This window comes from Loxodonta africana, chromosome 13 (assembly GCF_030014295.1).
Source record: "Loxodonta africana isolate mLoxAfr1 chromosome 13, mLoxAfr1.hap2, whole genome shotgun sequence".
NCBI classification, from domain to species: Eukaryota; Metazoa; Chordata; class Mammalia; order Proboscidea; family Elephantidae; genus Loxodonta; species Loxodonta africana.
Genome location: NC_087354.1, coordinates 26094236 through 26117365, shown reverse-complemented (window position 1 = coordinate 26117365; position 23130 = coordinate 26094236). Strand labels below are relative to the sequence as shown.

The 23130-nt window shown below is 42.5% G+C and overlaps 1 protein-coding gene across 2 annotated transcripts in view; it reads right to left on the bottom strand.

Moving 5' to 3' along the window:
- AGBL1 (AGBL carboxypeptidase 1) overlaps window positions 1-23130 on the bottom strand; it is a 968506-nt gene that overhangs the window by 858793 nt on the left and 86583 nt on the right. For both annotated transcript variants that reach the window (XM_023552843.2, XM_064267104.1), the window contains exon 5: window positions 2182-2390. In XM_023552843.2, the coding sequence (XP_023408611.2) occupies window positions 2182-2390 (209 nt within the window). The remainder of the gene's footprint in view (window positions 1-2181; window positions 2391-23130) is intronic.

Genomic DNA, 23130 nt, shown 5'->3' with positions numbered 1-23130 from the left:
TATACAGGCCCCTGCTGGGCCGGTGTTTCTCATAACAGCAGTGGAGATCATAACATGAGCCACAAGGCACACTCTCATCCTGCTTCCATTCCCAACAATACCTGCAAGATGAAATCTTGTATATTTGCTCCATTGAGCAATTGAGTTCTTCATTGACCTGCTGAGGAGCTGCTTCTCAGACCCTGCTTACAGGCTCCCAGCCCTTCTTATGCCCTGGTGTCACTTGGTATTTTCTCCACCCTCTTCCTATCATCTTTGCTTTTTGAAGATGATTATTCTATGAACTGCCAGAAGAATGAACAAATCAGTCTTGGAGGATGTACAGCCAGAACGGTCCTTAGAAGGGAGGATGGCAAGACTTTGGGCATGCCATCAGAAGGGACCAAGAGCTGGAGGACATCACACTTGGTAAAATAAAAGGTCAGGGAAATGAGGTAGATTGACACAGTGGCTGCAGCAATGGGCTCAAACATACCAAGAGTGGTGAGGATGGCGCAGCATCAAGCAATGTTTCCTTCTGTTGTACGTAAGGTCACCATGAGCCAGAACCGACTCAATGGCAACCAACAGCAATAACTTCCTATCATAAGCATGTATCTCTGGGCTCATCATCTTCTTCCTTTATTTCCATTTTAATTTTTTTTTTTTTTTTTTTAGCACAGAGCACCTAGCACCCAATAATACAGAGGGAGAGGAACTGGCTGCAGGACACAGGTCAGAGCGGGGGACTCTGGGCATCAGGAATGCAGGGGTGTGTTTCACAAGGACTTGGAGAGATTAAAGACCTGGGTGACCACAAGCTCACCAAGTATGGTAGGGCATGGGGAAATTCAAAGCACTGCTTCCTCCAGGAAAATCGAATGTAAAATGCAGCTATCTCATGACTGAGATGCTCTGAAAACTGTAATGATGGAGAGAAACCCAGAGGCGATAGCACACAGAAAATTAGATATTGGTTTGCAGCACAGTATTATGTTATTGTTAAGGAGAAAAAAATGGCTATTTTTTAAATGGAAAAAGTCTACAAACCCCATGATTAGAAAATGGCATTCTTGTTGGCTGCTTCATCACCTCAGGTGTACTCAGGTGAAGGAGAAATTGGAGAGTGTCCAGAGAGAAGCAACAAGACTGATAAAGGGAGCGCAGAGACTGACTAATAGGAACACAAGTAGGAATAGAATGCATGTGGCCCAGGGAGGAGATGGCTGAGCAGGCAATAGATATTTGAGAGCTGTTCATAACATCAGTAGAGAGGGTGTATGTAGCCTCGCATTATGGAGTTTAAATTAGCTCTGATCAAGTGGAATGAAGAAATTTGTTATTTAGGTTGCAATCCAGGAAACCCTAGACCACGGATTCCACTGGGTTGCAGATGGCACTTGCAAGTGTTATCCCCTTTGCCTGGCATGCTCTTTCCCTTAAACTTGGCAAGATCAGCTTCGTTCAATCATTCAGATCTTAGCTCAGGTGTCATCTGCTCAGAGAGGATTTGACTTCTCTAAAAGATCACCTTCTTCTACCACAATCCCCAGTCATTGTAAACCTATGTTCTTGATTTATTGATTTCTTAGAACAATATAAAGTTTTCTTCTCCACTGAATTCTTTGCTGACCTGTTATCTGACTCTCCCAGTAGACTGTTTGCCCCACAAGATTATGGATCTTGTCTGTTGTCTTCACCAATAGGTACTTAGTTCCATTTATTCCAACAACTGCTCACACTCATAAAGCATTTCAGCTATGACAAGCACTATTCTAAGCACATGACATTTCTACATGAACTGATTTAGTCCACACGACCATCTGGATTTTACTACTTCCATCTTTTAGAAGAAGAAACTTGAAACTTGAAGAAGAAACAGAAGTTAGGTGGATTCTCCAAAGTTTCAGAGCTGTAGGTGTTAGGCTGGGATTTGAATTCAGGTGCTCTAGCTTTAGAGTCAACGCTCTTACCACACTGCGCCTATAGTAGTGTATACTCAATAAATGTACATATTGATTAAACGAAGGACTCACTGAGTGAAGGAATGAATGAGGATTTGAATCTAGAGCACCCGCCCATAGCAGTCAGGAAGAAAAGTACTAAGGCTTTCCCAGCCTGTTCAGAATGATTCCTGAAGGGCAGCCTTTGGGAGTTACCCAGCCGTTATCTAACTACAGAGGTCACCCTAATACCGATTACCTGTGTGGTGCCGAAGAGGATCTCCAAGCCCTGGGATGACAGGAAGGCCTCCCTGCCAGACCGGAAGGTGCTGACGTGCTTGAGGCAGAGCAGAAGCGCCCGGCGGATCTGCACATAGGTGTGGGCTGTGTCATGGCTGTGCCAGTTCTGATGCAGCCTGAGCAAGCTGGTGACGTAGCCTCTGTTCACCGCCCTGCGGCTGTTAGACTCTGAAATCAAAGGGAAAAGGCAATGTCAGTCACAGGCTCTCCGTGGCCACGACTGCCTGAAAATGTTGCCAAGTATCTCCCATGGAATTCTTGTTAATTATAAAGGGAAAAATAATAACTTTCCAGGGGAAAACCTTAACCAAGTGATCAAAGTTAGTATCAGCAGTAACAGCATAAACCGTCCTCGTGTGCCTCCTGATACAATGTTCCGAGAAGGAAACAGCATCACTTCTCTGGTATTCCTGCCAAAATGCATAACCTGAATCTAATCCTGAGGAAAATAAGCAAGCCCAAAATGAAGGGTGTTCTAGAATGTATCTGACCTGTGTTCTTCAAAAAAGCCAGGTCATGAAAAAAAAAAACAAAAACAAAAACTGAGGAACTCAGACTAAAAAGACCTGACAGCTATGTATAATTATGGATTCAATTCCGGACCAGAAAAACAACTTTGTATCTTGCTATAAAAGGCATCATTGGAACTACTGGTGGAATTTGGATAAGGTCTGTAGATTTCCTAAAAGTATTATATTAATGTTTCTTTTCTGGTTTTGATAATTAAACTGTGGTTACGTAAGAGAATATCCTTGCTTTCTAGGAAATTTACAGGGAAATATGTGAATGGCTGTAACTTATTCTCAAATGGTTTAGAAAAATAACAATTGTGTTTGGAGGGGGAGAGAGAATGACTTAAAATGTTAATATCTGAGGAATCTGGGTTAGGGATATACAGGATTTCTTTGTATAACTTTGAAGTTTTTTTTTTTTTTTTTTTTTTTTTTTTTTTTTTTTGCAATGCTATATGTGAAATTACTTTAAAATAAAAAGTTAAAAACAAAAACAAAAAAAGGAAGTTACACACTTTGACCCCCACCCCACCAGGATATTCTCCATCTTTCAGGGGTTTCTGTGTATTCTGAGAATATTGATTTTGTTGTACCCAAATCTTTCACAGCATGTTAGTGAGGTCTAATGTCCCATTCTCCATAACTTATAGCCTTGAGTTCCGTTGCTAACTAAACCAAAACTGAAATGAACAGTCTGATGTAAAAATATTCCCTGATCCTGACCCCACTATATTCTCCACTATTAAAATTTTTTACACCCCACCTCCCAGCAAGCTTCCATTTTTCTTTCTTGAACCTCAATGGACTTGGATATTGCCATTTGAGTTGACAAATTATGAGGTTTAGGTCAGAAGGAGAGGACTCTGAAAGAGACATACTATTTAAAAGGCTGTCACATGTAAGAGATGTGTTGGTGTTTTTTCTAAAGAGAATGGAAGCTAGGTCATGGATAAGAGGGATTGGCTCAATACAGGAAAGGAAGTCCTCGCAGTCAAAGCTATTAAAAACAGAGTGGACTGTATGTTGTAGTGAGCTCCCAAGCACTGAGAATATTCGGGTCAAGCTTGGAAGTTCACCCTATAGGGATATGGTATGGGGATTTCTTACATATGATGGGAAGTAGTGATAGAGCGCTTTTAGGGTCTCCTTCCTCTCTTCAGGAGTCCCTGAGTGGTACACATGAGTAACATACTTGGCAGCTAACCAAAAGGTTGAAGGTTCGAGTCCACCCAGACGTACCTTGGAAGAAAGGTCTGACAATCTACTTCCGAAAAATCAGCCATTGAAAACCTTATGGAGCACAGTTTTCCATGAGTCAAAACCAACTTGACAGCAATTGTCTACCCCTTCAGCACCATGATTTACTTGTGTTACTTAAGTGTTTCTGGTTGGGACCTTCCATGAGACTGTATCTTGTGGGATAGGTGGTTGAATTCCTAATTCTCTCAGGACAGAGCTTAAATTCTCTTAGAGGAAACACAGGGGAAGGAATAGCCCAAGATACCTCCCAGCAGTTCACATATGCTACTTTCAGATGAGACTCCCCGTCCTGAGTTGGTGGACAAACATGTACAAGTTCAGAGCTATCTGGTGTTATGTGTGGTCATCTCAGCTCCTGTGGATTGGTGCATTGCAGAGCTCTAGCCAGCTGACTCTCAGCCAGAAATGCCCAAACCTGGCAGCTCTGTTCTCTCACTATTGCATTTCTCCATTAAGTAAAACTGGGGCTATCCACTCTAGTTTATGAGACAACACGTTTTTCTGGCAGATTTTGCATGCGGGAGATTCCCTAAACTGTAATCGGATAAGCAAGATTTCAGCTGAAAATCAGATTTCTCCCTAAGACCACGTAAGTGCACATGAGTGTGAGACTAACATGAAAACTCAATGCTTTGTTCCCGAGGGGTTGCCTCATTAAATTAATCTGACTTTTTTAATGTTTGTTTTTCAAATTCCAAATTGTCAGGCTTGACAGAGCCCCAGCGCGATTTTCAACCCGTTTGTGCAGTTGTTCCCCTCCCTCCTTTTCACAGCATTTCATTCAGCCATGACCCTGAACTGAGAGCGATGAGCTTTATTCACTCAGTGATGTGTTTGTGGGAAGTTAAATGGCCTTCATTACCTCCTTTAACGAATTCTTTGAATCAAAAATATTTCTCTCCTTGGATGGTCCCAGCGACAAAGCACTAAAGTTCTTTGCTGCCTGAATGAGGTTCCAGCCTATCCAATATCATATGTTTAGAATAAAATTAAGGATTCAGTATGGGGTATTATAAAGGAAAGTATTGCCTCCTGAAAAGATGCCAAAATGCCAAATGCAATGCACAGAGGCCTCTGTGAACAGAGTAAAGTTAAAGACTTTTGTTTGTTTTTCACCTACTTTAAGGGAATGAGACTAATAATGTGTTATTCTAATGACCTTCATCTACTTTTTTTCTTGCGGGGGGGGGAGGTTGAAAAAACCCTTAAATTGAGAGAAAGTCCTTTATCAAATCCTAATGATTTTATTCATGATTTCCTATTAATCCCCAACAAACGGTCCTGTTTACTACAGGGCTTGGAATCTCCGACCTCTGCTGAGAATCTACATTTCTAACAAGCTCCCTGCTGAAAATCTGCATTTTCACACCAGATATACTGAATCAGAATCTACAGTTTAAGAAGATTCCCCAGGTAATTCTTATGTATAACTTCCTGGGAACTTGTTAGAATACAAACTCTCAGTAGGGTTTTGAACCAGAAGGAACCCGTTCAAAGCCCTGGTTTACTAACACCGGAAATTGCTAAATCTCCCCTCTCCCACCCCCAACCCTATATCAGTCAATCTTTCACTGAGAAAGGATTGGGGAGTTTTGCAAAAGTTAATATGTATGTAAAACCCAGCAAGAGAAGATTCAGCAAGCTGAGGATGAACAAACTTGAAGAGAGTCAAAGAATAAAATGGCAGTCACTGAGATCAGCAGCTGAGGAGTTCTAGAAGCTTTGAGAGGAAAATACTGCCTCTCAGAGCAAGGGCAAACAGAGCATAAAATGTGATTTTTCAAATTCTGTTCTGGATGAGCTCAGGACTTGGGGGTGAGAGGGGGTCCCAGTCCCCAGCCCTCTTCAAAAAAGATCAACCCTAGTCTGTTTACGTAAAGGTTTCCACCTAAGATTTTCTTGGAAGAAAAGTTCCTGTTACTTAACTTTTTATTTTTAATTTCCTGAGTACCTTGAGGTATTTTAAACTGTCTGGTGGATGGTGCTGGAGTTCTCAGGGTCTTTCATTTTAACACCGCACCCCTACCCCTACCCTACCTTAAAGTCACCCTCCCTGCTTCCTCAGTGTCCCCTTGTGCCACCAGCCCTTCCCTGTGACCTTCAGCTGTAGATCTTTTCCGTCCAATTTTTCTTCAGCAAAGCCATGAATAATAGGGATTTATCCTTGTCCTTACCTCCAATTCGGCCTCCCATATTCTGCTGTTTCCACTGATCTCTTTGGGTTATATCTTCCCAGGGCCTTACTTGTAGCTAATTCCCAGTCTGCAACATGATCTAGTGATATCCTTATTTTTATTGCAGTTATTTATTAACTGAAATTCCAATGTTTTTCCTTAGGACAGATGCCATTAATGCATATATTTGCACTCAGGTAGACAAAAAAAAGAAAAAAAAACTGGGAGGGAATATGCCGAAATATCAATAGTACTTATGGGGGAATATTGATGATTATATTTATTTATTTATACTTTTCTGTAGTTCGTATTTCTCAACGTAGTATCCGATAAACTTTGGTAATCCAGAGGGGAAAAAAAACTATGTTTCCCTTTATAGAATTTACAAACTAGTGGCCCATAGACATGTTTTGAATGCTGGTGGGCAGGGCAAGCATCCTTCAGGTTGCCAAAGTCACCAACACACCTTATTGTCTTTCTCTGACCCCTTCAAAAGTGAATTACCTATCTAGCCTGTGAAGGCATTTGAATTTACAGCAATCTTCATAAAGATGGTTGCCTTCTAAATAGAAACACCTAGACACCTTCTACTACTCATAGGGAATTTGGTGCCCCATTACAGGCTAGTGAGAGAAATGCTTGGTGACCCAGATTATTATACCTTCAGGCAGCCCTCTACTCTGCCCCACTTATTTGACAAAAACCAAGGGTGTTGTTATCTCTATTTCTTTTTCCCATATCTGAAAACTTCATTGCTCCCTTTGGGGTAAAGACATGACCTAAAGCAGAGGAAATGTGGGAAACATCGGCAGCCTAACGGGATAGGATAAACACATCAGTAGTCATAGCTCTAGGAATGAGACACACAAACAAGCACAGACCTCTAAAATCTTCTTTACCATACTCATGGCCCTTCATTGGCTTGCTGGTTCTGATCTATGGACAGACGCTTCAGCTTCTCTCAGCTGTCTTTCTGGAGTCCTTGCACATAGCCATGGCCTCCACCACCTTCTGGCTGTGTGACTTTGAGCAAGTTACTTCAGAGCTCTATGATGCAGTATTTATATGAATAACAAAAGTAATAATAATCGCTTCTTCACAGGATAATTGAGAGAATTAAACCAGATATGCATATAAAGTAGAGAATTCAACGCCTAGCATATAATAAGCACTCCATGCCCGTTGCCTATTATTAACTTTGTCACCATCATGATAGACATCATCTCTTTATTATCCGAACTTCCTCTCTATTATGGACAACAAAGCGGTGAGTGCTCCAGGTAGGAACATATTTCTTCTGGCAGCTTCATGCCAGAATAGGAGCTTCGGGGTCATGTGGTGTTGATTTGAGCTTTGGCTTTCCATTTACTACCTGTATAATCTTGGTTAAGTTACTTAGCTGTTCTGAACTATATTTCTATCATCTAAAATATTAAAGCAATATAAGAAATAAAGACAAAATGTCTGCCTGACAAGCCCATTTTAAGGATTGGACGCATAATCTAGGATTCCAATTAGCATTGCACCTTGTTGTTGTTAGGTGGCTGTCTGGTCAGTTTTCAGCTCATAGAGAACCGATGTGACGAAGTAGAACTGCCTCATAGAGTTTTCTAGGCTATAATCTTTACAGAATCAGATTACCAACTCTTTCTCTTGCAAACCCACTGGTTGGATTCAAACCACCAACCTTTGGTTAGCAGTCAAGTGCTTAACCATTGCCCATCAGGGCTCCTAAACTCATTGCTGTTGAGTCAATTCCAACTCATAGTGACACTATAGGACAGAGTAGAACTGCCCCATAGGGATTCCAAATAACAGCTGATGGATTCGAACTGCCGACCTTTTGATTAGCAGACAAACGCTTAACCACTGCACCACCAGGGCTCAGCACATGCTATATGCTCAATAAATGATCATTCCCTTTCATGCAAGAAAAACATCCAAACTGCACATACCTTTCACCAATGAGAATAATCTAAGGGAAAATTTCACTATAAATCAAATTCATATTCAGGGTTCTTCTATCCACATACACTTGATCCACCACTCCAAAATGGCCACTAGTCTTACACTGATGCCTATCTGTCCTGAGACACCACCATACACGCACACTGGGAGTCCCCATGTCATTTTATCCCACTTGGCCGTTATAGGCCATATCCATACTAGAGACTTTTATAGTTTTCCTCTCCGGCAAAATTTATCTGTATTGGGTTCCACATCTTTTTTAGAAGACTAGTTACTTGTCTAAAATCTTCTTGATTTATAATAATTAAATTTTTAATAGCCAATCCTTGCTTTCACTAATACATACATTTTCAATGCTTTAGTCAAGAGTAAGAGTAAATAGGATTCCAGGCACTACATCATTCTTGAGAACAGAAATCACTGAGAGCCACACAGCATACTATCTGCGGTATTACTATCCGTTATGGATTGAATTGTGTCCCCCCAAAATGTGTGTCAACTTGGCTAGGCCATGATTCCCAGTATTGTATGGTTGTCTACCATTTTGTGATGTGATGTGATGTGATGTGATGTGATGTGATGTGATGTGATGATGTGATGTGATGTGATGTGATGTGATGTGATGTGATGTGATGTGATGTGATGTGATGTGATGTGATGTGATGTGATGTGATGTGATGTGATGTGATGTGATGTGATTATCCTGTGTGTTGTAAATTCTAACCTTTATGATGTTAATGAGGCAGGATTAAAGGCAGTTATGTTAATGAGGCAGGACTCAATCTACAGGGTTAGGCTGTATCTTGAGTCACTGTCTTTTGAGATATCAAAAAGAGAATCCAGTAGAGAGAAGAGGGGCCTCCTATCACCAAGCAAGAAGAACCAGGAGCGGAGTACCTCCTTTGGACCCAGGATCCCTGCACTGAGAACCTCCTAGGCCAGGGGAAGGTTGATGACAAGGACCTTCCCCCAGAGCCAACAGAGAGAGAAGGCCCTCCCCTGGAGCTGATGCCCTGAATTCAGACTTCTAGCCTCCTAAACTGTGAAAGAATAAATTTCTGTTTGTTAAAGCCATCCAATAGTGGTATTTCTGTTATAGCAGCAAAAGATAACTAAGACACTATCCCAGAAAATTCTTGCCCAGGAAGATTAAATAACTTTATTGTTTCAGGAACTTCCTTAAATTCCACTCTTTTGAGCTATTGGTAATCAACTTGTTCTTCAGGATAGTATACCCCTTTTCAGAAAAGAAAAAAAAAAAACCAACCCAGTGCCATCAACACAAAGACCATTCAATTGGTTTATCAGACTCGTTTACTCTTCAAGGTTTGCTTCCAAATCCTTTCCTTGCTGTGTCCAGGAATCCTAAGTAGTTACATGACAAACTGCTCAACCTCAATCAGGAGACCCCACATTGTAAGAACCTCCTTGAACCATACCCTGCAAACCCTGTATCCCACCCTAGAACTCCCCCTGCTGAAACACTACTAAGGCTCCATCAAGATAGCAGTGTCCTTACTACAGTAAATAATAAATTTTTGGTGATCTTTTCAGGGACAGCAGTCAACATTACCAGTTTAGGACCTATTTCTGGACAAAGAAGCCTTTCCCAAGCCTTCTAAATCATATTATTTGAACAGAAAGCTGCCTACTTTGCAACTGTAAGACTGTTCCAACTACAAGTATTTATTGTATGTTTTACTATGTGCTCAGCCCCAGGCTAATGTTCAACCATTTCAGGAGGTAGCACATGATCAAGAACCAATGGTACTGAAGGAAGAGGTCCAAGTTGCACTGAAGGCACCGACATAAAACAAGTCTACAGGAACTGATGGAATACCGAGTGAAATGTTTCAATAAAAGGATGCAGTGCTGGAAGTGCTCGCTCATCTATGCCAAGAAATTGAGACCAATCGACTGAAAGAGATGCAATTTGTACACATTCAAAAGAAAGGTGATACAAACAAATGCAGAAATTATCAAATAATGTCATTAACATCACACACAAGGAAAATTTTGCTGAAGATCATTCAAAAGTACTTGCAGCAGTACATCTACAGGGAACTGCCAGAAATTTAAGCCAGATTCAAAAAAGGATGTGGAATGCGGGGTTTTATTACTGATGTCAGATGGATCTTGGCTGACAGCAGAGAATACCAGAAAGATGTTTACCTGTGTATTATTGACTGTGCAAAGGCATTTGACTATGTGGATCATAACAAATTATGAGTAACATTGAGAAGAATGAGAATTCCAGAACACTTAACTATGCTCATGAGGAAGGAACCTGTACACAGACCAAGAGGCAGTCAGTCATTCAGACAGGACAAGGGTATACTGAGTGGTTTACAGTCAGGAAAGGTGTGTGTCAGCGCTGTATCCTTTCACCATATTTATTGAATCTGTATGCTGAAAAAATAATTACAGGAGCTGTACTATATGAAGAAGACTGCAGCACCAGGATTGGAGGAAGGCTCATTAACAACCTGTGTTATGCAGGTGACACAACCTTGCTTGCTGAAAGTGAAGATGACATGAAGCACTTACTGATGAAAATCAAAGACTACTGCCTTCAGTATGGATTACACTTCAAAGAAAACAAAAATCCTCACAATTGTACCAATAAACACCATGATAAATGGAGAAAAGATTGAAGTTATCAAGGATTTCATTTTACTTGGATCCACTATCAATGCCCATGGAAGCAGCAGGCAAGAAATCAAAAGACAAATCTCATTGGGCGAATCTGCTGTAAAAGACCTCTTTAAAGTGTTAAAAACCAAAGATGTCATTTTAAGGACTAAGGTGCACCTGAGCCAAGCCATGGTGTTTTCAATCACCTTATATGCATTCAAAAGCTAGACAATGAATAAGGAAGACCAAAGAAAAACTGAGTTATCAGTTTTGAATTATGGCGTTAGCCAAGAATATTGAATACACTACGGATTGCCAAAAAACGAACAAATCTGTCTTGAAAGAGGTATAGCCAGATTGCTCCTTAGAAGCAAAGATGTTGAGACTTCGTCTCACATACTTTGGACATGTTATCAGGAGGGATCAGTTCCTGGAGAAGGACGTTGTGACCATTAGGGTTGTGTGTCAACTTGGCTGGGCCGTGATTCTCAGGGGGTTGGCAGTTATGATGTGGTTTGGCAGTCATATGATGATGTGATCACTTCCATGATAAGACTCGATATAATATGGTCACCTCTATGATGGAATCTCCTGTGAGCAGCCAATAAGTTAAAACAGAATTTCCTGGGGGGTGTAGCCTGAATCCAATATAAGTGGACTTTCTGGCAAGTCCCCTGGGCTTTTGCTCACTCTAGATCATGCAGCTGGCTCCTACTCCTCTGACCTCCAGTTCTAGGAACCTGAGCTAGCAGCTTACCTGCCATCTTGCCTGCCAACCTTGGAATTCGTCAGTCTTCAATGCCTGTGAGCAAGAACCCTGCTGCCTGACTTGCTGATCTTGGGTTTGCCAACCCCTGCAGCTTCATGAACCAGGAGAAGCCTCTAGCCTGATCCACGTTCCAGCCTCTACAACTTTGTAAGCCATTTCCTTGATATAAATCTCTCTATGTATATTTATACACTTTACTGGTTTTAGTTCTCTAGAGAACCAAGCCTAAAACAGACATCATGCTTGGTGGATGGTCAGCGAAAAAGAGGAAGATCCTCAATGAGATGGATTGACACAGTGTCTGCAACAATGGGCTCAAGGATAACAATGATTGTGAGGATGGTACGGGACCAGGCAAAGTTTCGTTCTGTTGTACATAGTGTCACCATGAGTTGGAACTAACTAGACAGCACCTAACAGCAATGACAAGAGCCCCAGGCTAATCATTTTACATAAATCATCTCTTTTATCTCCTGGAAATACTGTGAGATAAGTATTAGTTTCCTCCCTTTACAAATCAAGAAACAGAGGTTGAGAGAAGTCAAACAACTTAGTAAAGTCTACAGGACTTTATATCTAGGATTCAAATGGAATCCCCCCACCTGACTCCAAAGCAGACACCCTACATTCTTACCCTCAAGGATCTTTATGCTGGTTAGTATAAGTTATACTATTTTCAACCAGATAAAGGTCTACAGCTATTGCCAGTAGAACTAGCTTCTTTAGCAGTTTCTCTAGGAAATACCTGAAGCCTGGGATGCTTGGTGGCAGTAAGTTTCAGCCAAATTTAACTTGGCCCATGTCTCTACCCCAACTTCTCCTCCATCATCTCTGCTCCCTCCCAACCCCAAAACCCATTGCTGTCGAGTCGATTCTGACACATAGTGACCCTATAGGACAGATTAGAACTGCCCCATAGAGTTGCCAAGGCACACCTGGCGGATTCGAACTGCTGACCTCTTGGTTAGCAGCTGCAGCACTTAAGCACTAGGCCACCAGGGCTTCCTGCTCCCTCCCAGGCCCCTAAATTGTGGTGAGAACCAATTTTTAACAGGAAACTTGGGTACAAAAAATCTGTGGTCCTTCAGGTCATTGGAGACATTTGGGAGCCCTTCTGACATGCACCCAGTGCCTCCATGGAGGCCAACCCAGGAACCAGACCCAAAGTGTGAGTGTAACGTGACTGGGGAGGAGAGAATGACTCAGCTCTGGCCCTTCTCCTCTGTCTAGCAGCTGCAGAGGGGCTAGTTCACAAAGGAGAAGCAGCAATAAACATACTAAAACATGAGGATGCACGGTTCCCACTCACAGCAACCCTGTGTGCAACAGAACAAAACACTGCCTGATCCTGTGCCATTCTCATAATCCTTGCTATGAGCCCATTGTTGTGGCCACTGCGTCAATCCATTTTGTTGAGGGACTTCTTCTTTTTCACTGACCCTTTCCTTTATCAAGTATGATGTCCTTCTCCATAGACTGGTCCTTCCTGAAAACATGTCCAAAATACATGAGACGAAATCTTGCTCCTAAGGAGCACTCTGGCTGTGCTTCTTCCAAGACAGATTTGTTCGTTCTTCTTGCAGTCCATGGTATATTCAATAATCCTCTCTGACACTATGATTCAAAGGCATCAATTCTTCTTCAGTCTTCCTTATTCATTGTCCAACTTTCACATGCATACAAGCTGACTGAAAATACCATGGCTTGGATCAGGTGCACCCTAGTCCTCAACACTTTTTAACACTTTTAAGAGGTCTTTCACAGCAGATTTGCCCAATGCAATATGTCGTTTGATTTCTTGACTACTGCTTCCATGGGTGTTGATTGTGAATCCCAGTAGAATTAAATCCTTGATAGCTTCAATATTTTCTCCATTTATCATACTGTTGCTTATTGGTCCAGTTGTGAGGATTTTTGTTTTCTTTTTGTTGAGATGTAATTCATACCGAAGGCTGTAGTCTTTGACCTACACCAGCAAGTGCTTCATGTCTTTTTCACTTTCAGCAAGCAAGGTTGTGTCATCTGCATAACACCTGTTGTTAATGAACCTTCCTCCAATCCTGATGCCATGTTCTTCTTTGTATAGTACAGCTTCTCAGGTTATTTGCTTAGCATACAGACTGAATAAGTATGGTGAAAGGATACAACCCTGAAGCACATCTTACCTGATTTTATCCACACAGTATCCCTTGTTCTGTTGGTCTATGTACAGGTTCTACGTGAGCACAATTAAGTGTTCTAGAATTCCCATTAGTCACAATGTTATCCATAATTTATTATGATCCACACAGTCAAATGCCTTTGCATAGTCAAACATAGGTAAACACCTTCCTGGTATTCTCTGTTTTCAGCCAAGATCCGTCTGATCTCTGCAATGATATCCCTCATATCAAGTCCTCTTCTGAATCCAGTTTGAATTTCTGGAAGTTTCCTGTCACTGTACGGCTGCAACTGCTTTGGAATGATCTTCAGCAAAATTTTACTTGTGTATGATATTAGTGATATTTTTCAATAACTTCTGCATTCTGTTAGCTCGCCTTTCTTTGGAATGGGCACAAATATGGATCTTCTCTAGTCAGTTGGCCGGGGAGCTATCTTCCCAATTTCTTGGCATAGATGAGTGAGCAGTTCCAGCATTGCATCCATTTGTTGAAACATCTCAGTTGTATTCCTTCAATTTCTGGAGCTTCGCTTTTTGCTGATGCCTTCAGTGTAGCTTGGATTTCTGCCTTCAGTACCATTGGTTCTTGATCATATGCTACCTCCTGAAATAGTTGAACATCAATCAATTCTTTTTGGTGTAGTGACTCTGTATTCCTTTCTTCTTCTTTTGATGCTTCCTGCATCATTCAATATTTTGCCCGTAGAATCCTGCGATGTTACAACTGGAGGCTTGAACTTTCTCTTTCAGTTCTTTCAGCTTGAGAAATGCCAAGCGTGTTCTTCCCTTTTGGTTTCCTAACTCCAGGTCTTTAAACATTTCATTATAATACTTTGTCTTCTTGAGCTGTTCTTTAAAATCTTCTGTTCGGCTCTCTTACTTCCTCATTTCTTCCATTCACTTTAACTACTCTACATTTAAGAGCAAGTTTCAGAGTCTCTTCTGACATCTATTTTGGTCTTTTCTTTGTTTCCTGTCTTTTTAATGACCTTTTGCTTTCTTCATGTATGATGTCCTAAAACATAGCTAATCACTAATCTGAATGCCACCGAGAATGGCAATTATACTGGATTATCACTAGCTCAAATAAAAATAATGATACTGAATTAGTTTACAGGTGTTTTTTCTCCTTGTGCAATAGATACATTTCAATAAATTGGGCTATACAGTAAATTTTAGTTTAAAACAAAACTTACAAATTTGTAGATTCATTTACTTTTTTTTTTATCATCAATTCCTTCTAACCACTTTCTACAGATACAGTCCCAAACCACAGGAATCTCTGTACTCTTAGAAGAGCCTCAGAATCTGCTGAACTTTTCTCCTTCTCTGCACATACTCTTCTGCCTCCTGTGCCTTAGAGGGCATGCTTTCTAATAAATGGCTGTAGGCTGCACTCACCAGGAGCCCTGGTGGTGCAATAGTTAAGCACTCGGCTACTAACCAGAAGGTTGGCAGTTCCAGCCCAACCAGCAGCTCCACAGGGGAAAGACCTGATGATCTGCTCCAGTCTAGATTACAGCCTAGAAAACCCTATGAGGCAGCTCTCCTCTGTCATATGGGATCACTATGAGTCAAAAGTGACTCGATGGCACCTAACAACGACACCACTACACTTACTAAGAAAAGGGACCACAAAAGTTGATGTACTCCAGACTCACACTGCATCCTATATAATGACTCAATCTCATATCGTACTTTATTAATTCTAAGGCAAATTTTTTTTTTTACATTTTAGCATTTCCAAAATTAAGGTGCTTCTTAAGTAATGATGGCGTTTGCAATTCTAACTGACAGCACCTTTTCATTTTTAGTGGCATATAAAAAATGGTGCACCTTACAGTTGATGAAATAGGATTGATGTTTCAATACTGCAGGTGTGAAAATTCTCTAAAAGGAGCTGATTCCCAGTAAGATGACCACTTGGAAGGTTTGCTCCACATATGCAAATAGGCAGAGGAGCCACTGTCCTCAAAGCCATATCCTGCTGCAGCGAGACACACAGTTAAAAACTAAAACCGTGCTCACACCAAAACCTGTGGTACCATCACTAATCCATTCAACAAACATTTATTTAGCAACTAAAGGAGGCTTGGAGGCACAACAATTGGACGCTCAGCTGCTAACCGAAACGTTGGCAGTTCCAACCTACCCAGCATCTCTGTAGGAGAAAGACCTAGTGATCTGGTCCAGTCTAGGCTACAGCCTAGAAAACCCTATGAGGCAGTTCTACTCTGTTGCATGGAGCCACTATGTGTCAAAATCAACTCAATGACACCTAACAACAACAACAATATGTGTCCGTGTGGAGTCCCTGAGTGGTGTAAGCAGTTAACCCACTTAGCTGCTAACCAAAAGGTGGGAGGTCCGAGCCCACCCAAAGGCTCCTTGGAAGAAGGGCCTGGAGATATACTTCCAAAAAGTCAGTTATTGCAAACTCTATGGAGCAGAGTTCTACTTTCACACACAAGGAGTCGCCATGATTGAAATCGACTTGATGGCAACTGGGTTTAACTGGCCTGTGCCAGTGTGTGTCAGGCATTGTTGTAGACACTGTGGATGCAACAGGAAAGAAGATAGACAAAGCGTCTCTTCTTGTGGGGCTTCCATTTCCATGGGGGATGAGAGAGGTGGGAGGGACACACATACCAAACAGGTACATACACAAACAAAAATACATACGGTAATTTCAGAAGGTGGCAAGTGCTATGGCGAAAGCAAACAGTGATACTGGAGTGACCATGTGGGGTAGCAGCCTTACGTCAGGGGGTTAGGGAAGGCACATTCAAGACGTAACATCTGAGCTGATGCCTGGATGATGGGAAGGAGTCAGGAGGCAGAGATTTGGAGACAGGAAATTATGGAGATCTATAGAGTACAGTAAGTGGAAAAGCCTAAACTTGGTGAGTGCAAAAAATAAAAGGCCCAAGAGTTAAAGCCAGGTGCACAAAGTGAGGGAAGAGCAGTAGAAGATGATCGGAGAAGTGAGCAGGGCTCAAAACGTGCAGCCCCCACCACTTAGAGATGCATCCCATCGGGTTATGCAAAAACAGGGAAGATGTCTTTTGCTATAGGTTTTTGGCATCTCTGTAAGAAAGCCCTTAGGAATCTTTGCCTGAACCTAAATTTATACAGGAGTTTTCCTATTTATCCATAGTTGTAGTTTGAGACTAGACTAAGCCCTGAGACAAGCCACTATTCCTCTGGGCCCCTGTAGGAAAGCTTCCACCTGGTTTCATTTTGCTGCTTCCACTGCCAGCTCATCAGAGGACAGCACTTAAGAACAAAGCCAAGATTTACACCAAGAAGGAGAAAATCAGAACCCCCCCGCCCACCACCTGCCTTTCTCTGTCCATTGACATGTGACACACTCTTGGGTGGCACTGCCTGCTTTTTGCCAAAGGACAGACAAGCAACATGGACTGCAGGGAAACCAATCTCTGCAGCGCTGCAGATGTAGCATACAAACTGGCTCCTTCTGCACCATGTGGCCAGACTGACAGGGCAAGGAGCAAAGCCAAGAGCACATACCTCTACAGCCTTGGCCTGCTGCGTTTCGGCCTTATATCGCCCAATAGCAGCACATCACTACATACGCAAGGAATGGTTTAAGCCCTCAGCTGCTAACCGAAAGGTCAGCGGTTCCAACCCACCAGCTGCTCCATGGGAGAAAAGACCTGGCAATCTGTGCCCATAAAGATGACAGCCTAGGAAACACTATGGTACAGTTCTACTCTGTCCCACAGGGTCGCTATGAGTTGGAATAGACTCGAGGGCACACAACAGGAATCCATAGAACCTAAAGCCTCAAACTTTCTCCATTTAATTTTGTTCCTGTCTCTCTTGATATTTCCAGTCCCCTCTCCTGTCACCTGGGCTGCATTAGCAACAGCCTAGACCCCCTGTCTCTCCTCCAGTGCCCAACATACCTTACTAAGGCACAACTTCGATGCTGCCATCTCCTACTGAAAATAATGTAATGGCGCCAGAGAAACTGGAAGGTCCCAGGGTTTGGTGTTCTCTCATGTCTCATGGTATGGGGCGACAGGGGGTGAGGGAGGTAGTGATGCAATACTGTGTGCCCCTAGGCTTGGGTGGGGGGGCTAAAGAAGAGCCTGAGAGGGTCTCTAGCCCCCACTGCCACCAGAGGAGCTTCAGAGTTTATATGTAGAAGTTCTGCAAAGGGTTTTATTTAAAAATAAAAAGGAAACTGTCTTATTTCTTTAAGAAAAGGCGGAGGGGGGTCAAAACCCCCTAGTAGTTAAATGAAGAGATGGACATTAGCCCAAATGTGTCAAGTACATATCACACAATCTTGGGAAAGTCACCCAGTACCTTTGAGCCTCTCTCTATAGAACAGAGCTTCTCACTCTCAGCACTGTTGACATTTGGCCTGGATAATTCTTTATTGTAGGATGTTCAGCAACATCCTGGCCCCTACCTACTTGATGACAGGATGGTCCTCCCCTCAGATGTGACAACCAAAAATATCTCCGTGCATTGCCAAATGCTTCCTTGGAGCAAAATAACCCCTAGTTGAGAACCACTGCTGTAGAATAGTTATTTACCTGTCTCACAGGCCTGTGCTAAAGCTTAAATGAAATAATATATGAAAAAGGTGCTTTGTAACCTATTGTTATGAGTCTAGAAAAACCCACCACCCACCTGTCAGTTTATCATCCTGTGGTGGCTTGCATGTTGCTATAATGCTGGAAGCTATGCCACCAGTATTTCAAATACAAGCAGGGTCACCATGGTAGACAGGTTTCGGAGGAGCTTCTAGACTAGGACAGACTAGAAAGAAAGGCCAAGGAAAATGCTATGGATCACAACAGAATATTGTTCAATATAGTGCTGGAAGATGAGCCCTCTAGGTTGGAAGCACTCAAAATACACAGTGGCCACAACAATGGACTTGAACATAGCAATTATCATGAAGATACCACAGAGCCGGGCAACGTTTTGTTCTGTTGCACCTAAGGTCTCCGTGAGTCAGAGCTGTCTCAATGGCAACTAACAAGAACGTAGGAAAACGCCTGGCTTACAGCTTGACACAAATAAATAATTGTACAGTCAATCCTGAATGTGATGAGGAAGCCACTGTGGACCTTCAGAACTAAGAGATGTTTATCTTTTTGTCTATCTCTTTAAATCTCTGTCATACTTTATCTTTGTCAATCCGTAGCCAGTCATTCATTATGCCAGCATGATAAAAAAAAAAAAAAAAAAGCATGATACAAGTCCTAAAATCAGCTCAGCCACCCTGTGTGTTAACCCGATTCCCTAGAATGAAAACATAATCAGTGCACGAGCATCAACTGAACAGAGCAGAATCCTAATGCATGCATGCATTCATTCACTCATTCCTTTGTTCATTCAGATAACTTGCTGCTGCATAAAACACATTAGGGTTAATGGCTTAAGAAATAAAGTCCCTGGACCTGAGGCCTTCATAGTCTAGAACAGGAGCCAGCAAATGGCTCACAGCTTGTTTTTGTAAATACCGTTTATTGGGACACAGTCACACGCATTCCTTTATGTATCACCTATGGCTGATTTTGTGCCACAACAGTAGAGCTGAGTAGTTGCAATAGAGACTATATGAACCACAAAGCCTGAAATATTTACTACCTGACCCTTTACATAAAAAAGTTCTAGCGGGAAAACAGGTGCTGAAAACAGTCATGCAGTGGCCCACGCTCTGGGGAGACCTTGGGGGATGAATTTACGTTTTAACAGCTTCTCTATCCTTATATTATCAGTTCCTGAAATTCCCAGGGTTTTCCAAGCAGTGGCGATAATCAAATAATAGTTAATCTTTATTAGAGGCTTACTGACTTAGATCCAGGCACCATCCGGCCAGGTACATGTACATCACCTCGTTTTCAGTCTCACTCTTTGTCCTTTGAGGGTCTCACTGTCCCTGTCTCACAGATGAGGAAACTGCAGCACTGAGTCAGCAAGGAGCGTGCCCAGGGTGGTCATCATTTGAACCCACACAGGCTCATGAGAACCTGCATCTGTGACACTGGCAACGTCTGCTCTCACCCGTGGCCTGCCCTTCTTAAGGGCAAGAGGCCTGAGATTACCACCGTCTCACCTCCTTGACCACTTTCTCTCTGTCGTCAAAGGATTCCTTCAAGTTTTCAAACGTAATGCCTTTGAGCCAAAGGAACTTCTGCCAGAAAGTTCTCTCTGTCTATCAAGAGTCGGGAAACGGGATGGGGTGGCAAGGGAAAGGCCAAGCTGTCATTAATTGGAGTCTCCCACCTCTGCTCCATTAAGTACTGGGCTGCTAACTAAAAGGTTGGTAGTTCAAGTCCCCACAGAGGTGCCTCAGAAAGAAGGGCTGGCAATATGCTTCTGAAAAATTATACCTTGAAAACTCTATGGAGCACAGTTCAACTCTGACCCATACGGGAACACTATGAATCAGAGTCAACTCAGGAGCAACTAATAGTCTCACCTCTGCTCCCATTTTATCTGCTTTCTACGTGGAATTTCCTTGTAAGATCTCATTTTTTAAAAAAGGGTTTTGCTATTAAAGAATTCTCAAGTTGCTCACTTAGTATAACCCTTCCAATTTTGGAAAACCAAGCTGAAAGTCAAATGCAATCACAGTGAAACCTATGAGAGCCAAAACTTGAGGGGACTCCCTGGTTTTTCCGGGTCTCATGAGTTTTCCACCTTTGACAGGAGCAGTCTTACCACTTTTCTATCACTTGTTTTAGTGGAAGATATCTGAGTTTTCCTTCTCTGAACGGGTTTCCACTTCACACAGCTTCTGATTTTGGCAGGTAAGGTCACACAGACAATCAATGGCTGAACTGAAACCCCAGTCCAGGTTTATCGACTCCATGAAGAAGTTGGCAATAATCTTTGAAATATGAAGATTTCCTGCTTTGGGGGCAGTCATAGTTGAGTTTAAATTTCAGGTCCCCATTTACCATTTGTGTGACCTTAAGACCAAACTAAATCAGTAGCAGTCAAGTTGATGCCAAGTCATGGTGACTCCGGTGACTCCGTGTGTGTCAGGGCGGAACTGCATTCCACAGGGTTTTCAATAGCTATGATCTTTCAGAACTAGATTGCCAGTCCTGGCTTCCAAGGCACCTCTGGATGGACTCAAACCACCAAACTTTCTGTCATTAACCTCCCATAACTATATTTTCCCTATATGTAAAATGGGGATAATAATAACACAAAATCCTCATGAGGATTCAATGAGATACAGTGTGGAAATTGTCTAGCAAGTACTGGGATTCCAGAATTAATAGTTACGATCATTATTCATTAAAGGGACTCTAATAAACAGTAGTTCTCTTCCCACTTTTCACTGAGGGCTGGCAGTAACCATTCCATGAAACATCTTATCAAATGAAATGAGAGATGCTTATGGAAGGTGGAGAAGCAGACGGGCACTTTCCTTAAGTGGTATCTTCCCGGCCTTGGCATCTAAGCAGGCAAGGAACGTACAGCTTGTGAGAAGGATGAGCGAGAAATGGGGAAAAGTAACTGTAAGATTTGCTGCTGTTAAGCATGGGCAGCCCTGAAAAAGCAGTTTAGGGTGATCCCCGCCCTCTGTAAGTCCCGCTCAATCATTCTAACATCACCGGAAACGCAACGAATTCGGTCCGCTTTTCCAACCTCAGGCTCCACGCACCCTGCCTCCTCCCAACTCCCTTAAATAATGGCTGAGCAAATGTGTCCGAGACCATCTTCAGCTAATTTCCTTCAAGACATGCAAGCTGCTAACACTGGGAAGCACAGATAGTGTAGAATAGCAAATACGGCCAAAATTAGATTAAAATAACCTCCCGATAAACAAATTACTCACCGAAAATAAATATTGTACTAGTGCAGCCAAGATAACTAGAAGAATAGCACCACCACATGGCAGGAAGAGGAACTACATGTACTGCAGCCTGGCCCAGTCCCAATCTGCCCATCGTACCTACTGGGTCTGACAGTCAAAGGGTGCAGGGAAGGGGAGTTACAGCGGAAGAGTAGTGCCCTTTCAGCATAAACTTTTGAAAATCTTTTTTATGCACTAATGCAAAAGATATAAATATTTGGCAGAAAGGGCTGAACTTTGAGCCAAGAAATAAAAAGTAATGTGCCAAGTTGAATGTGGCATGACATAATAGCAGTCTGTAATCCTTCCCGTCCCTTCTTCCTTTCCTCTCTCTTACTCCATCATTTATCAGCCTTGCCTGATCCTCAGCCTCGGAGTAGGGACTCTGGATCCTCCCACAGCCAGGCTGGAGTGTCGGGGAGCCCTTGCTGGGTTCCATTTTGATGCTTGAATGAAGTCCACCATGTGATGTCCTTTCTAACCTAAATAACAGATGCTTCCCCCCATTATAATCTGCTAACACTTGTGGTTGTCAGCCACCATTGAGTCAACCCCCAACTCATGGTGACCCCACACACTGCCTGGTCCTGTACCATTCCCATGGTTGGTTATGGATCAGGCCGTTGTGATCTACAGGGTTTCCATTGGCTCATTTTTGGAAGCAGGTTGCCAGGCCTTTCTTCCTAGTCCATCTTAGCCTGGAAGCTCCACTGAAACCTTTTCAGCGTCATAGCAACATGCAAGCCTCCAATGACAGAAGGGTGATGGCTGCACATGAGGTGCAATGGCCACGAATCAAAACCTGCTCTCCCACAGGGAAGGTGAGTATTCTACCACTGATCTTCCACTGCCCCCTTCTAATACTTAGAAGGTATTTCTTTAGCTTCCTTTCAGCATGTAGACTTCTCCCTTTTGGGCTGAATCAACCTACCCTCATTAATCTCTTCTTGGCACAGCCAGGGCTCAAACCCCAGGGACTTGAAGACTGGCAGGTCAGCTCTGCAGCCCACTAGAAGTGTCAATTGCTTCAGTTCCCCAGACCTCAGCTCCTACATCTGTAAAATGGGGATCATAACACCTCCTTAATTGGCTAAGTGTATATACAGCACCTGGCATTAAAAAAAAAAAACTGAATACATGGTAGACTTTGTTGTCATTTCAATCCAAAGGCATGATGGATATAGCTTACTGCGGTGCATTCATGCAAAGTCAATCACAGTGGCCCATCCCAGTGTAACAAATGTAAAAATCTATCAGTATTACTCAAGGCAGGTATTTGGCTCATCACAGAAATACACTGCATGCTTCTGCAGAAGTTAGGACGAAAGAAGGGCCAACAAGTCTATAATCAAAATCACAATTTTATTCTTTCCAGGGATAAGAATTGGTTTGGCTTTTTCACTAAGGCCTGTTGAAAGCAAATATACGAGGCTTAATTTGGGAAAGTCCCAGGGAAGTGCAAACAGTTAAGTACTTGACTACTAACCACAATGTTGTTGCATCTCGCCTCCCTCCATTCTTCCTGAACCCAGCCAGAGGCACCTCAGAACAAAGACCTAGCAATCTCCTTCCAAA